The 17,528-nt window shown below is 49.9% G+C and overlaps 1 protein-coding gene across 1 annotated transcript in view; it reads right to left on the bottom strand.

Moving 5' to 3' along the window:
* Positions 1-17,528, bottom strand: part of LOC147123798 (shootin-1-like) — an 86,770-nt gene that overhangs the window by 42,168 nt on the left and 27,074 nt on the right. Inside the window, exons 3-5 of the mRNA XM_085976159.1 lie at positions 8,044-8,110; positions 5,783-5,877; positions 4,726-4,882 (exon numbers count right to left, since the gene is read on the bottom strand). Coding sequence (XP_085832285.1) covers positions 4,726-4,882; positions 5,783-5,877; positions 8,044-8,110 — 319 coding nt within the window. The remainder of the gene's footprint in view (positions 1-4,725; positions 4,883-5,782; positions 5,878-8,043; positions 8,111-17,528) is intronic.

The following is a 17,528-nucleotide window of genomic DNA, read 5'->3' as shown; positions in this document are numbered from 1 at the left end:
GTTGTGGAGGCTGGAACCCTCACAACATTCAAGAAGCATTTGGATGAGCACTTGAAATGCCATAGCATACAAGGCTACGGACCAAATGCTGGAATATGGGATTAGATTAGACAGGGCGTGATGGCCGGCATGGGCCGAAGGGCCTCTATCCGTGCTGTATAACTCTATGACTCTATATATATGTTGCCTTCCTGGTGCCAGAATCAAGGAGGTCACTGAGCGGCTGCAGAACATTCTGAGCCGTGAGGGTGAACAGCCAGAGGCTGTGGTCCATATTGGTACCAACGACATAGGTAGAAAAAGGGATGAGGTCCTGCAGGCAGAGTTTAGGGAGCTAGGAAAGAGATTAAAAAGCAGGACCTGAAACGTAGAAATCTCGAGATTACTCCCTGTGCCACAAGCTAGTGAGTATAGGAATAGAAGGATAGAGCAGATGAATGCGTGGCTGGAGAGATGGTGCAGGAGGGAGGGCTTCAGATTCCTGGGGCAGTGGGGCCGGTTCTGGGGGAGGTGGGACCCGTACAGGCCGAATGGGTTGCACCTCAACAGAGCCGGAACCAATATCCTTGCGGGGGGGGTTTGCTAGTGCTGTTGGGGAGGGTTTAAACTAATTTGGCAGGGGGATGTGCACCAGGATGTAGCATTAGAAAGGAGAAACAAAGTGCACAAAGGATGGGCAGAGACAGATAGCAATAGAGTAAGAGATAGTACGGTATTAGGTCAGACTAAAAGAGAATACAAGAAGGTCTAAGCTAGGTTTACAGTGCATCTGTGTGAATGCACGAAGCATGGTAAATAAGGTTGGTGAGCTACAGGTGCAAATAGCCACATGGGAATATGATGTTGTGACACTAACGGAGACCTGGCTCAGAAAAGGACAAGATTGGGTACTAACTATTCCTGGATATAAGGTGTTCAGGAAAGATATGGAAGGAAAGATAGGAGGTGGTGTGGCAGTATTGGTTAAAGAGAATGTTACAGTGCTGGAGAGGGAGGATGTCCTGGAGGGGTCAAGGACAAAATCTATATGGCTAGAGTTAATAATAGAGGTGAGAATACACTACTAGGTCTATTCTATAGACCACCAAATAGTGGGAAAGATATAGAGGAGCAAATTTTCAGGGAAATTACAGAGAGGTGCAAGAACTATAGCGTAGTAATAATCATGGACTTCAACTATCCTAATATAGACTGGGATTGTAATAGTGTAAAGGGCAGAGAGGGGGTAGAATTTCTGAAGTGTGTTCAGGAGAACTTTCTTGATCATTACGTTTCTGGCCCGACGAGGGAGGAGGCAGTGCTGGATCTAGATCTGGGGAATGAGGTGGGTCAAGTGGAGCAAGTGTCAGTAGGTGAACATTTAGGGAACAGTGATCATAGTATCATAAGGTTTAGATTAGCTATGGAAAAGGACAGGGAGCAATCTAGAATAAAAATACTTAATTGGAGGAAGGCCAATTTCAGTGGGTTGAGAACGGATCTGGCCCGGGTAAATTGGAATCAATGATTGGCAGGCAAAACTGTAATCGAACAATGGGCTGCCTTTAAAGAGGAGATGGTTCAAGTACAGTTGAGGTACATTCCCACGAGGGGCAAAGGTAGGGCAACTAAAGCCAGAGCTCCCTGGATGACGAAAGAGGTAGAGAGTAAGATGAAGCAGAAAAAGGGGGCATATGACAGATGTTAGGTTGAGAATACGAGTGAGGATCGGGCTGAATATAGAAAATTCAGAGGGAAAGTGAAAAAGGAAATAAGAGGGGCAAAGCGAGAGCCTGAAAATAGAATGGCAGCCAACATAAAAGGAAAATCAAGTCTTCTATAGGGATATTATAAATAATAAATGGGTAGTAAGAGGAGGTGTGGGGCCGATTAGGGACCAAAAATCAGACCTACGCATGGAGGCAGAGGGCATGGCTGAGGTACTAAATGAATACTTTGCATCTGTCTTCACCAAGAAGATGCTGCCAAAGTCATAGTGAAAGAGGAGGTAGTGGAGATACTGGACGGGATAAAAATTGATAAAGAGGAGGTACTCAAAAGGCTGGCTGTACTTAAAGTTGATAAGTCACCAGGACCAGATGGGATGCGTCTTCGGATGCTGAGGGAGGTTAAGGAGGAAATCGTGGAGGTACTGGCCATAATCTTCCAATCCTCCTTAGAAACGGGGCTGGTGCCAGAGGACTGGAGAATTGCAAATGTTACATTATTGTTCAAAAAAGTGTGTAAGGATAAACCCAGCAACTACAGACCAATCAGTTTAACCTCGGTAGTGGGAAACTTTTAGAAACGTTAATCAGGAACAAAATTAACAGTCACTTGGACAAGTGTGGATTAATTAAGGAAAGCCAGCATGGATTTGTTAAAGGCAAATCGTGTTTAATTAACTTGATGGAGTTTTTTGATGAGGTAACAGAGAGGGTTGATGAGGGAAATGCGGTTGGCGTGGTGTACATGGACTTCCAAGGTGCGATGTGATACATTTTGGTAGGAAGAACGAGGAGAGGCAATATAAACTAAAGGATACAACCCTAAAGGGGGTGCGTGAACAGAGAGACCTGGGGGTATATGTGCACAAATCGTTGAAGGTGGCAGGACAGGTTGAGAAAGCGGTTAAAAAAGCATACGGGATCCTAGGCTTCATAAATAGAGGCATAGAGTCCAAAAGCAAGGAAGTTATGATGAACCTTTATAAAACACTGGTTCGGCCTCAACTGGAGTATTGTGTCCAATTCTGGGCACCGCACTTTAGGAAGGATGTAATGGCCTTAGAGAGGGTGCAGAAAAGATTTACGGGAATGATTCCAGGGATGAGGAAGTTCAGCTACGTGGATAGACTAGAAAAGCTAGGGTTGTTCTCCTTAGAGCAGAGAAGGTTGAGAGGAGATTTGATAGAGGTGTTCAAAATCATGAGGTGTCTAGACAGAGTAGATAGAGAGAAACTGTTCCCATTGGCAGAAGGGTCGAGCACCAGAGAACACAGATTTAAGGTGACTGGCAGAAGAACCAACGGCGACACGAGGGAAACCTTTTTTACGCAGCGAGTGGTTAGGGTCTGGAATGCACTGCCTGAGAGGGCGGTGGAGGCAGATTCAATCGTGGCTTTCAAAAGGGAATTGGATAAGTACCAGAGGAAAAGGAATTTGCAGGGCTACGGGGAAAGGGCGGGGGAGTGGGACTAGCTGAAGTGCTCTTGCAGAGAGCCGGCACGGGCTGGACGGGCCGAATGGCCTCCTTCTGTGCTGTAACTATTCTATGATTATAAGGAGTAAGGAGACCAATATCACTGGTCAAGATCTAAACATCCAACACACTGCAGCACCAATGGAATTAAACTCACCAGGCAACCCCGCCTCAAAGGACAGGGTTACAGCGACAGCAAAAACATTTATCTTTTGATAAAGGGTACCTTGTGATAGACGTCTAATATGCTGATGCCTCAGCTGTCAAATACACTGCCCAGAATTGTATTGCACCATAACAGAGCAGGAAGGAGACAGGTTGGATCCTTGACTGGCGCTGGGTTTAAGCGCTGTTAAGAACATGCAGTCATATTGCAAACTTTGGGCTTTTATCATTAGAACAATGCAGATTACAGGGCCATATGATGGAAGTGTTTAAAATTATCAAAGGATGGGACAGGGTGTATAGAAGCAGACTGTTTCCTGTATTTATGGGGTCAAGAATGAGGGGGTCACAGATACAAGGTTAAATGTTTTTCTTTATTCATTCATGGGATCTGGGCATTGCTGGCAAGGCCAGCATTTATTGCCTATCCCGAATTGCCCTTGAGAAGATGGTGGGGAGCCGCCTTCTTGAACTACTGCAGTCCGTGTGGTGAAGATACTCCCACAGTGCTGTTAGGGAGGGAGTTCCAGGATTTTGATCCAACGACGATGAAGGAATGGCCGATATATTTCCAAGTCAGGATGGTGTGTGTGACTTGAAGGGGAACTTGGAGGTGGTGGTGTTCCCATGCGCCAGCTGCCCATGTCCTCCGAGGTGGAAGAGGTCGCGGGTTTGGGAGGTGCTGCCGAAGAAGCCTTGGCGAGTTGCTGCAGTGCATCTTGTAGATGGTACACACTGCAGCCATGGTACGCCGGTGGTGGAGGGAGTGAATGTTTAAGGTGGTGGATGGGGTGCCAATCAAGCAGGCTGCTTTGTCCTGGATGGTGTCAAGTTTCTTGAGTATTGTTGGAGTTGCGCTCATCCAGGCAAGTGGAGAGTATTCCATCACACTCCTGACTTGTGCCTTGTAGATGGTGGAAACAGAGTGCAGGAGAAACTCCTTCACACAGAGAGAGTTGTGAGGCTGTGGGATTTACTTCCACAGTAGTGGTTGAGGCAGAAACTATGTCAACATTCAGGATTAGATCGGAGAGGAGGATGAAGGAAAAGGGATTGAAAGGATATGGGAACAGGGCGGGTGATTGGGACTACTGTCTCATGTGGAAGGTAAACGCCAACACGGATTGGTTGGGCCGAATGGTCTGTTTCTCTGTTGTTGCTTCGATGTGTTTACATAGGATTACATAGAATATACGGCCATTCGGCCCAACCAGTCCATGCCGGCGTTTATGCTCCACTCGAGCCTCCAGTTGGACTCCAGTACTTGACTGAAGAAGATTGGATGTGGGGAGATTGCACGTGCACCTAATTCCAGATCCTAGCTCTAACAAGGCTCATCTGTTTGACCTCCGCACCCTGTAAGCGAAGTTGTGGCATCACCTTTGACCTGGAGCTGGCAATGATATGCGGGGTCGGCGGTGGGATCGGGGGGTTCCTCATCTTGGAGTGCCAGCTGGGCAATGTCTTCGGGGAGCGTGTCCCACATGGGCTGCAAGGCCAGGCTCAGCCTCTGGAGCTTCCGATTCTCCTTGCTGAGCTGTTGGAACAGCAGAAACAAAACACGGTCTCTGTCATAATGGAAAACTCGCTGCACTTAGCAAAACCCCTACCAGCGCTGCACGGGAGTGAGAAACAGCAATCTCTCAACTCCTTTTTCCAGGCTGTGATCATAGAATCCTACAGCACAGAAGGGGGTCATTCGGCCCATCGTGCCTGTGCTGGTTCTTTGAAAGAGCGATCCAATTATTCCCACACTTCCGCTCTTTCCCCATAGCCCTGCAAATCTTTCCCCTTCAAGTATTTATCCAATTCCCTTTTGAAAGTTATTATTGAATCTGCTTCCACCGCCCTTTCAGGCAGCGCATTCCAGATCACAATAACTCGCTGCGTAAAAAACATTCTCCTCATCTCCCCCTCTGGTTCTTTGGCCAATGATCTTTAATCTGTGTCCTCTGGTTACCGACACTTTTGCCACTGGAAACAGGTTCACCTTATCTACTCTATCAAAACCCCTCATTATTTTGAACATGTCTATTAAATCTCCCCTTAACCTTCTCTGCTCTAAGGAGAACCACCTCAGCTTCTCCAGTCTCTCCACGTAAATGAAGACCTTCATCCCTGGAATCATTCTCGTAAATCTTTTCTGCACCCTCTCCAAGGCCTTGACATCCTTCCTAAAGTGCGGTGCCCAGAATTGGACACAATACTCCAGTTGAGGCCAAACTAGTGTTTTATAAAGGGCACAACTTCCTTGCTTTTGTACTCTATTAATAAAGCCAAGGATTCCGTATGCATTTTTAACAGACTTCTCAACCTGCCCTGCCACCTTCAAAGATTTGTGTACATTCACCCCCAGGCCTCTCTGTTCGTGCACCCCCTTTAAAATTGCACCATTTAGTTCATATTTCCTCTCCTCGTTCTTCCTACCAAAACGCACCTTCACAGCAAACACCTCTGCACTCTCCCGGCAAACTCGCTCAATCTCCAGCTGTGTCTCGAGCTCGTCCAGCTCGGCAATGATCTGCATTGAGGCTGAAAGATAAGGAGACGGACGTTAGGCGATGAGGCAGACAGACCTCAGGAAGGATAACCTTGGCGAGGGTAGAGCACGAGAATTATACAGGGCTTAACAGGTTACACTGTGAGGCGAGGTACAATTCCCTTTCCTGGGTCAGCCATGGCTCAGTGGGCAGCACCCTCGCCTCTGAGTCAGAGGTTGTGAGCACAAAAATCCAGCCCGACACTCCCAGTGTGGTACTGAGGGAGCGCTGCACTGTCGGAGGGTGCCGTCTTTCGGACGAGATGTTAAACCGAGGCTCCGTCTGCTCTCTCAGCTGGACGTAACCGATCGCGTGGCCACTATTTCGAAGAACAGCCAAGAAGTTCTCCCCAGTGTCCTGGACAATATTTATCCCTCAATCAACATCACTATAACAGATTATCTCGTCATTATCGCATTGCTGTTTGTGGGAGCTTGCTGTGCACAAATTGGCTGCCGCGTTTCCTACATTACAACAGTGACCACACTTCAAAAGTACTTCATTGGCTGTAAAGCACGTTGGGACGTCCAGTGGTCGTGAAAGGCGTGATAGAAATGCAAGTCTTTCTTTTTTCTTTCTTTTCCCTTGAGTTCCGAAGGTTGAGGAGTGATCGAGGTGTTTAGAATTTTCTTTCCCTCAGTTCTTGTGATGTGGGCATCGCTGGCAAGGCCGGCATTTATTGCCCATCCCTGGTTGCCCTTGGGAAAGTGGTGGTGGTCCTTCGTCTTGAACTGCTGGTGGCAGTGCTGATACAATTGAGTGTCTTGCTAGACCATTTCAGAGGGTAAGAAGTCACACAACACCAGGTTATAGTCCAACGGTTTTATTTGAAATCACAAGCTTTCGGAGCGCTGCTCCTTCATCAGGTGAAGTGGAGAGATGCCTATAGACACAGATTATATAGTCAGAGAATAATTCCAGATGATTACAGGTAATCTTTCTAACTGCCATTTATCACACCTCGGCAGAGCGATAATCACAGCAATCAAAGGTGTGAATGGTGTCCAAACAGGTCAGTCAGGAAAACATTACAGCAAAGAACAATGAGGTGGGGTCACAAGGGGTCAAATGTTGCAGATGCTGGGGTCTGTATGGAAAACAAAAAACAGACAAAAAACATTTTCTTTGCTGGAAATCACAGCAGGTCCGGCCGCATCTGTGTAGAGAGAACAAGCCAACGACGACTCGAGTCTGGATGACCCTACGTTAGGTGGGGTTACATGTAGCGTGACATGAACGAAGGAGCAGCGCTCCGAAAGCTTGTGATTTCAAATAAAACTGTTGGACTATAACCTGGTGTTGTCCTACATTTGTCCACCCCAGTCCAACACCGGCATCTCCATACCATGATTTCAGAGGGTAGGTAAAAGTCAACCACATTTCTGTGGGTCTGGAGTCACATACAGGCCAGGCTGGGTAAGGATGACAGATTGCCTTCCCTAAAGGGACATTAGTGAACCAGATGGGTTTTTATGACAATCCGACAGCTTCATGGTCACTTTTACTGACCCCGGATTTTATTTCCAGATTTATTAAAGTGAATTTAAATTCTCAAACTGTCCTGGTGGGTTTTGAAGTCACGTTCGGGGATCGGGGATCGGGATCCATGTGATTAGGTGGATGGGCTGGAATCACCGTGATCACATGACCGGGATCTCATGGTGACGGTTATCCATCCAACCGCAACAGGCCGCCAGATTTCAGTAACTCAATCTGTAACGCCACAGACAGTTCAATGATGCTCGCAAGCTCCCTGATGATTCTCCTCTCTGTCTGTCTGTCTGTCCCTGTCTGTCTGTATCTGCCTGTCTGCCTTTCTGTATGTCTCTGCCTCTGTCTGTCTCTGCCTCTGTCTGTCTGTCTCTCTCCACTTCTGTGTTTCACTTTCTCTGCATCTTTCTGTCTTCCTCCCTGCCTCTTGCGCACTGGCTCTCGCACTCCGTCTCTCTTTTGCTCTTTCTCTAACTCATTCTCCAGCCCTCTCACTATTTATCTTTTTCTCTATCTCCTTGCCTCTCTGTGTCCCAACTTCGCGTAGCTCTCACACCCTTCAATTTCTTTCTCTGTGGAATGTAATTACCCCAAAATGTCACAAATCTCATACACAGAGGGCCCAAGCATGGTGTCCCGAATCACAAGCACAGGACCTAGAACTCACCATGTTCCATTTCCTTCAGCATCAGCTCCGTCTCATCTGTCTCCAGGAGATGGGCTCCATTCTCACCCTGAAAAGGACAGAACAAATGCAACTGTTCTTCAGCTCATCAAAGCCCATACTTCTGGTACTCTAACTCTCCCAGCGAAGCCCATCCCTCTAGTATCCTAACTCACCGATCGAAGCCCATCCCTCTGGTACCCTAACTCTCCCATCGAAGCCCATCCCTCTGGTACCCTAACTCTCCCATCGAAGCACATCCCTCTATTACCCTAACTCACCCATCGAAGCCCATTCCTCTGGTACCCTAACTCTCCCATCGAAGCCCATTCCTCTATTACCCTAACTCCCCCATCGAAGCCCATCCCTCTGGTACCCTAATTCTCCCATTGAAGCCCATCCCTCTATTACCCTAACTCTCCCATCGAAGCCCATCCCTCTGGTACCCTAACTCTCCCATCGAAGCCCATCCCTCTAGTCCCCTAACTCACCCATCGAAGCCCATCCCTCTATTACCCTAACTCTCCCATCGAAGCCCATCCCTCTAGTACCTTAACTCACCCATCGAAGCCCATCCCTCTATTACCCTAACTCTCCCATCGAAGCCCATCCCTCTGGTACCCTAACTCTCCCATCAAAGCCCATCCCTCTGGTACCCTAACAGACCCATCAAAGCTCATCCCTCTATTACACTAACTCTCCCATCGAAGCCCATCCCTCTGGTACCCTAACTCTCCCGTCAAAGCCCATCCCTCTTGATATGCCTATCAATTAGTCCAATAAAAGGCGACGAGTTAAGAACGTAACTGAAGGTTTTTATTGGCTAAATAACAGAGCCCACCCTCGTGGGTGATCCGATCCAACAGGGAGGAATACTAGCCAGTCAGCTACCTTTATACCTGGGCAGGTAATGGGCGGAGTCGGAGGTGGTCAGCCCAGGTATAACAGTGCGACAAGAGGCGACCTCGTGTAGTGATGTGACAGTGAGAACAGTGAGAACAATATACAGTGATAACTATAACAGTGGTTTACCACATTCACCCCTTGTTTAGATTAGAGTCCAGCGGGGTGAAGTGTATTACCAGCTCTGGTATGTCAGTCTGTCCGGAGGCTTCGTTAGCCTCTCCGATCGTCGCAGCGGCGGTGTTACATTATCCGGTGTTAAAGCTGGTGTCTGCGTAGTCGGCAAAGGCTCGTGGGGTTCCGGCATGCCGTCTACCTCGGCTGGACTCGGGGGGTTGGGAGGGGGGGGTGAGGGTGCGAGGTCTCGTAAGGAGACAGTGTCCTCCCGTCCGTCTGGGTAAGCCACATAGGCGTACTGGGGGTTGGCGTGCAGGAGGTTCACCTTCTCGACCAGGGGGTCCGTTTTATGGGCCCTCACGTGCTTTCGCAGCAAGACGGGTCCCGGAGAGGTCAGCCAGGTTGGTAGGGTGGTTCCCGTAGTCGACTTCCTGGGGAAGACAAACATTCGAGCATGGGGGGTGGTGTTAATGGCAGTGCAAAGTAGTGACCGGATGGAGTGCAGCGCAATCGGGAGGACCTCTTGCCAGCGGGAGGTTGGGAGGCCCTTAGACTTTAAGGCTAAGAGGGTGGCCTTCCATACCGTCGCGTTCTCTCTTTCCACCTGGCCGTTCCCTCGGGGGTTGTAGCTGGTGGTCCTGCTTGCTGCAATACCCCTCTCCAATAGGAACTGACGGAGTTCCTCGCTCATGAAGGAGGCGCCCCGGTCACTATGTATATAGTTCGGGAACCCGAACAAGGCGAAGAGTTTGTTCAGGCATTTAATGACCGTGTTACTGGTCATGTCTGGGCAGGGGAAGGCAAAGGGGAAACGGGAGTACTCATCAACGATGTTGAGGAAGTACACATTACGGTCGGATGACGGTAGGGGCCCCTTGAAGTCGATGCTCAGACGCTCGAAGGGGCGGGTGGCCTTGATCAGGCTTGCTCTGTCCGGCTTATAGAAGTGTGGTTTGCACTCAGCACAGATCTGGCAGTTCCTGGTCATGGTCCTGACCTCCTCGATGGAGTATGGCAGGTTGCGGGCCTTAATGAAATGGTAGAGTCTGGTGACTCCGGGGTGGCAGAGGTCATTGTGGAGGGTCTGAAGTCTATCACTTTGCGCGCTGGCGCATGTAATGCGTGAAAGAGCATCAGGGGGGTCGTTCAGTTTACCGGGCCGGTACAAGATCTCATAATCATAGGTGGAAAGCTCGATTCTCCACCTCAAGATTTTGTCGTTCTTGATCTTGCCCCTCAGCTTGTTATTAAACATGAAGGCAACCGAGCGTTGGTCGGTGAGGAGGGTAAATCGTTTGCCTGCCAAGTAGTGCCTCCAGCGCCGTACTGCCTCCACAATTGCCTGGGCTTCCTTCTCGACCGACGAGTGTCGGGTCTCGGGGCCCTGTAGGGTCCTTGAGAAGAAGGCTACCGGCCTACCCTCCTGGTTAAGGGTAGCGGCTAGGGCGAAGTCGGATGCATCGCTCTCCACTTGGAAGGGGATTGACTCATCCACTGCGTGCATTGTGGCCTTGGCTATGTCTCCCTTAATGAGGGAGAAGGCCGCGCACGCCTCTTCCGTGAGGGGGAAGGATGTGGTTTTCAGGAGGGGTCTGGCTTTGTCCGCATAATTGGGTACCCATTGGGCATAGTAGGCGAAAAGCCCCAGGGTTCTCCGAAGTGCTTTTGGACAGTGGGGGAGGGGTAGCTCCATGAGGGGGCGCATTCTTTCGGGGTCGGGGCCGATGACTCCGTTCTCTACTACACAGCCAAGGATGGCAAGGCGCGCTGTGTTAAACACGCATTTCTCCTTATTGTAGGTGAGGTTCAGCCGTTGGGCCGTACGGAGGAATTTCTCCAGATTCACGTCATGGTCCTGCCGGTTGCGGCCGCAGATGGTGACGTTATCGAGATAGGGGAAAGTGGCCTGTAGTCCGTTCTGGTCAACCATCCGGTCCATCTCCCGTTGGAAAACCGAGACCCCGTTGGTGACACCAAAGGGGACCCTAAGGAATTGGTAGAGGCGGCCATTCGCCTCGAAGGCGGTGTACTGGCTGTCCTCCGGGCTGATGGGGAGTTGGTGGTAGGCCGACTTGAGGTCGATGGTCGAGAATACGCGGTATTGTGCAATCTCATTGACCATGTCCGATATGCGGGGGAGGGGGTATGCGTCCAGCTGGGTGTATCTGTTTATGGTCTGGCTGTAGTCGATAACCAGGCGATTTTTGTCGCCGGTCTTGACTACCACCACCTGGGCAAGCCAGGGGCTGCTGCTCCCCTCAATAATGCCCTCTTTCAGGAGTCGCTGCACCTCAGAGCTAATGAAGGCTCTGTCCCCAGCGCTGTACCGCCTGCTCTTAGTAGCGACAGGTTTGCAGTCGGGGGTGAGGTTAGCGAACAGGGAAGGTGGCGGTACCTTGAGGGTGGATAGGCTGCAGGTGTTACGCGGTGGGCGGTTTAACTTTCGCTGGTTGTCGACTGTGAGTGGGGGGAGGGGTCCACCGTATGCTAGGGTTACACTTTGGAGGTGGGATTGGAAGTCCAGCCCTAGTATGACGGCAGCGCACAGCTGGGGGAGTACGAGGAGTTTAAAATTTTTATACTCTGTCCCTTTAACCGACAATGTCACGACACAGTAGCCGCTGATGTCTGTGGCGTGCGACCTCGATGCCATCGAGATGCGGCTGCGCGTTGGCAGGACGAGGAGGGAGTAGTGGCTCACCGTGTCTGGGTGGATGAAGCTCTCCGTGCTTCCGCTGTCGAACAGGCAGGTCGTGGCGTGGCCGTTGACTTTGATGTCCATCATTGAGCTGGCCAGGTGGTGCGGGCGGGCTTGATCCAGGGTCACGGAAGCTAGGGTGTAGATGAGCGCGTCGTTGTCATGACAAGATGGCGGCGAAGATGGCGGCCCCCGTAGTTCACATGAGGCTCTGTTTAAATCGTTTGCCCCGCACAAAGATGGCCGCCCCTGCTGTTCCCATGAGGCTCTGCAGGCTTCGGCTGCCCCGCACAAAGATGGCCGCCCCTGGTTTTCCCATGAGGCTCTGCAGGCTTCGGCTGCCCCGCACAAAGATGGCCGCCCCTGGTTTTCCCATGAGGCTCTGCAGGCTTCGGCTGCCCCGCACAAAGATGGCCGCCCCCAGGGTTCGCATGAGGCACTGCTGGCTTCTGAGGATTTGCTTCTGCAGGCCTTGGAGAAGTGGCCTTTCTTGAGGCAGGTTTTGCAGGTCGAGTTTTTGGCTGGGCAGCGCGACCTCGGATGCTTCTCCTGGCCGCAAAAGAAGCAGCCAGCGGCCCGATCGGGGTTGCCTGATGTCGGGGCCGGTACCGGGGCTAGCGGGCCCGGTCGGATCCGTGATGCAGACGCTGAGGTAGGTCCCGGGGGCAGCGCTGTGAAGGGTGGTGGGGTGGGGGTCGGGCCCGAGTCCCAGGGTCGCGAATAGTACCTGGCAAACGCTTCCTGGTCTTGCTGGGTGGCCTCTAGGGTGAGGGCGAGGGCTTCGGCCTTGTCCAGGTCTATGTCCTTAGCTTCAAGCAGTCTTTGCCGTGTGTAGTCGGAACGTAGGCCTCTCACCAAGGCGTCGCGGACATTGTCTTCCATGTTCGCAGTAGCCGTCACCGCTTTAAAGTCACAGTTCCTGCCGAGTTGTCTCAGCGCTCGTGAAAATTCAGCTATCGATTCTCCTGGCTGTTGCTGGCGAGATCTTAAGAGATGCCTAGTGTACATGTAGTTTACCGGGCTCCGGTACTGCTGTTTCAGTAGGTTGATGGCGTCGTCGTACGTAGTCATGTCCTGGATGAGTGTATATACTCTCGGGCTCGCTTGGGCTTTCAGGACTCTTAGTTTGGATCTCTGAGGGACGACGGCTTCCTCCAGGTACGATTCGAAGCAGTCCAGCCAGTGTTTGAAGTCGTTGGCTGAGTTTGGTGCCTGTGGGTTTAGATCCAGGTATGGTGGTTTCAAGGCTTGCAGCCAAGCCGGCTGGTGTGGCCCGTTGTCTGGAGGCTGCTGTTGCTGTGCTGCTGGGTGAGCTCCTTGCTGTTGCTGTTCATTATCAGACATCTTTAAAATTTAGTCAATAAAATTGATATGCCTATCAATTAGTCCAATAAAAGGCGACGAGTTAAGAACGTAACTGAAGGTTTTTATTGGCTAAATAACAGAGCCCACCCTCGTGGGTGATCCGATCCAACAGGGAGGAATACTAGCCAGTCAGCTACCTTTATACCTGGGCAGGTAATGGGCGGAGTCGGAGGTGGTCAACCCAGGTATAACAGTGCGACAAGAGGCGACCTCGTGTAGTGATGTGACAGTGAGAACAGTGAGAACAATATACAGTGATAACTATAACAGTGGTTTACCACACCTCTGGTACCCTAACAGACCCATCAAAGCTCATCCCTCTATTACACTAACTCTCCCATCGAAGCCCATCCCTCTAATACCCTAACTCTCCCATCGAAGCCCATCCCTCTATTACCCTAACTCTCCCATCAAAGCCCATCCCTCTATTACCCTAACTCACCCATCGAAGTCCATCCTGTTGTGTATGTACCTTTAAGGGAATAACTGGTCTCAGACTGCAGTACCGGCAGTGACCACCCCTGTATAAAAGGCCCTAGCAGGCTTCTGTAGTTTCAGTGTCCAGGTTGTCTCCATTCAGTAAAGACTTGTTATAATCAACTCCTGCAGTCCGTGTCTCAATTATACACGTGTAAGAAGTCACACAACACCAGGTTATAGTCCAACAGCTTTATTTGAAATCGCAGCGCTCCGAAAGCTTGTGATTTCAAATAAAGCTGTTGGACTATAACCTGGTGTTGTGTGACTTCTTACATTTGTCCACCCCAGTCCAACTCCGGCATCTTCACACCATGGCAATTATACACGGACATAATACTGGCGATGAGTAAGAAACGAACTTACCTGCAACTCGGCAGCACCTCAGACGACGTTATTGAAGGTCGAAGCCAGAAGAAAGAAAAAAAAAAAATAATCCAAAGAAACTCGAGAAACGGGCGTCGACCATGGGCAACCGCCCTCCAAATCATCGAATTGAAAAGTGCAGGAGAGACTGTCGAGAGCCAGGCTTGGTTCTCCAGTCTGTGGTTTCCCAGCTAATCGGGCTGGTGGCAGGTAGTGCACTGATCCTTCCTGGGCTGCGGCGGGCTAGAGCTCGATCGGGTGGCTCTGCAACGGGGCCGGGTAGCGAGTCGGGAAGCAAAGAGAGAGAGAGAGGGTGGAGCACACAGGGCGCGGCCGGTGCTTCGAAGCCGGGCAGCGTTCGGACCTAAGAAGAGGGAGGGAAGTGTCCCAGAGGGTCCGCTCCACGACGGGAACGGTTCTTCAATGAACGGAGCAAATATTGAAGCGCGATAGAAAAATAAAAATACCGCAGAGAGCGGCGTTGGCAGCAGCGATCGGGGAGGCGCGAAGACCATAGGGCGTCGCCATTACAGGATAGTAAAATAAATATAATCGCCAGCAACAGCGTTGGCAGCAGCGGCAGCGGCGGGAAAGCACGGGAGGCGCCATCTTAACTCGGCGGGGAAGAAGGAAAAGCGCGGGAGGCGCCATTTTGATCCGTCGGGGACGAAGGCAAAGCGCGGGAGGCGCCATCTTAGATTTTCAAGATGCCAAAGACTGGCGATATCACTGTCTTCAATAATGCAATAGAAGACTGGACCACGTATGTGGAAAGAGTCGAGGTATATTGCGAGGCAAACAAAATAGCCGATGAGAAAAAGACATCGGTATTGCTAAATTTAATGGGCGCAAGAACATATGGCCTATTGCGGGACCTGATTACTCCAGCCAAACCGAAGGCGAAGAGTTTTAACGAAATTGTTGCTATCCTACAGGAACACCTAAATCCTACACTGCTGCTGATAGCAGAAAGATTTGAATTCCACAGGAGAAATCAGCATAAAAATGAGAGCAATGCTGATTACCTTACGGGACTACGCAAGCTATCAAAGCACTGCCAGTCCGGAGCAGGACTGGCAGATACCTTACGGGACAAATTTGTCTGTGGACTCCTCAGTGAAGGAACCCAGAAGAGGTTACTCTCAGAGAAAGAGCTGACACTAGATAAGGCTTTCAGCGTGGCAGTATCGTACGAAGCAGCAGCAAGGGGAGCTGCAGAAATACAACAAAAGCCACAGGAATACGGCACCCACGAAATGACACGGGGATTTGCAAAATGTTATCGCTGCGGCAGAACAAACCATGACCAGAAGGACTGCTGGTCCAAGGACAAAATATGCAGGCAATGCGGAAAGATGGGACGCATTGCACGAGTTTGCAGGTCTGGGAAGAAGACCAACGACAACAAAAAGGCTACTAACGAACCGTACAGGAAAGTACAAAAGATGACGGACAGTAGTTCCGAAGACCAGATGAGCGATAGTGAATCCGGGAACAAGAGACTAAGCTGTCTCAAACTTCACAACGTAATCGCAAAAGAGGATCACCGAACCATTTGGGTCACCCTCACGATAGCAGGGTCCCAAGTCAAAATGGAATTGGATACAGGATCAGCTCTAACCGTCATGAATCGACGAGACTACGAGCGGCTATTCTCACACATACCCTTGAGAGAGACATCCATTGTCTTGAGAACGTATACGGGGCAAAAAGTATACCCCAGAGGAAAAATAAGGGTGCCTGTCGAATACAACGGCAAGAAAATACGGAAATTGTATCTTACATTCTGCAAGATGGTGGACCACCGTTATTGGGACGTGAATGGATCAGAAAGATAAGTTTAGACTGGCACTCCATTCAGGCACTGACGGTGGCTGGTAAAAAGGATGACGACGTCACTCCTGGACGATTGTCAACAATCTTAGCTGACGCCAAAGAGGTATTTCAACAAGAACTGGGCACTCTTAAAGGCGTAACCACCTCGATAAAAATAGAGGAGAATTCAATTCCCAAGTTTTTCAAAGCAAGACCGGTACCATATGCAATTCGCCCAGCCGTCGAAGCAGAGCTGGAGAATCTGGAGAATGCAGGCGTGTTATCTAAGGTAGACTGGAGCGAGTGGGTGACACCCATCGTTCCTGTCATGAAGAAAACGTTAAACAATAAGCCTGAGGAGCCAAGGAAGGTTCGCATCTGTGGGGACTTCAAGGTGACGGTGAACCCAATCCTTCACACAGTACAATATCCTCTTCCAAGGATAGAAGATATCTTCGCCTCACTATCTGGAGGGAAGCATTTTACAAAAATTGACCTAGCACAAGCATATTTGCAGATGGAGGTTGAAGAATGCTCTAGGAAGTATCTCACGATAAACACTCACACAGGTCTTTACCAGTATAATCGACTGGTATTCGGAGTAGCATCAGCTCCGGCGATATGGCAAAGAGCAATGGAACAAGTCCTGCAAGGGATTCCGGGGACCCAGTGTTACTTGGACGACATCCTAGTGACAGGTGAAGATGACAATGAACACCTTGCCAACCTAGAGCAGGTGCTCACTAGACTACGTGAACATGGGCTACGAGCCAATCGCCCCAAGTGCGAGTTTTTTAAGAAACAGATATCGTATTGTGGCCACGTGATTGATGAAGAGGGGTTGCATAAGTCCCCTGACAAAATTGAAGCAGTAGTTAAGGCTCCAGCGCCTGAAAATGTGTCGCAACTGAGGTCATTCCTCGGATTGGTGAATTACTACCATAAGTTTTTGCCGAATTTGTCCACAATTCTGCATCCACTGAACGCCCTACTACGAACGGGAGTAGCATGGAAATGGAGCGATGAATGTAAGCGGGCCTTTCAGAAGAGTAAGGACCTAATCACTTCAAGAGAAGTATTGGCTCACTACAACCCATCACTACTGATAAGACTGACGTGTGATGCGTCTCCCTACGGCATTGGGGCGGTACTGTCACATAAATTCCTTGATGGTTCAGAATATGAATGAAAGGCCGACCAGGAGTTTTAAGATAGGTCAACCAGTTTTGGCCCAGGACTACCGCACAGAGAAATGGCAGCCAGGAACGATCTGTACATGGCAAGGACCCCTAATGTATACCGTGGACGTTGGAGAGAGCATTGTAAGATGCCATGCTGACCAGATTCTAGAGTCACTGGAAAACGTCAACTCCACACCACGATCTGATACACCTGGCGATGAAACCAAAGTGCCAATTGCATCTAGTGCAGAATCGGTGATATTGGAAGCAGACGAACCAAACAACGACATTGATCCCGACTCAACCTTGCCAGAAGAATCTGATATCCCAAAGAGGCGTTATCCCGACAGAATCAGTAAGCCTCCTCAAAGACTGAACTTATAATTGCTTAACTTCAACCAATGTATCTAGCAACCGTAATTGTAATTGTAATTAGTTACTATTTAGTTGTTAAATGAATGTTATGCACTGTTTATCTAAAAGGGGGGGAATTGTTGTGTATGTACCTTTAAGGGAATAACTGGTCTCAGACTGCAGTACCGGCAGTGACCACCCCTGTATAAAAG

Source organism: Somniosus microcephalus, chromosome 2 (genome assembly GCF_052327205.1).
Source record: "Somniosus microcephalus isolate GS21.2 chromosome 2, FLI_Smic_1.0, whole genome shotgun sequence".
Classification (NCBI taxonomy): domain Eukaryota; kingdom Metazoa; phylum Chordata; class Chondrichthyes; order Squaliformes; family Somniosidae; genus Somniosus; species Somniosus microcephalus.
Note: the sequence above shows the minus strand (reverse complement) of the source record. Positions and strands in the feature narration are given on the sequence as shown.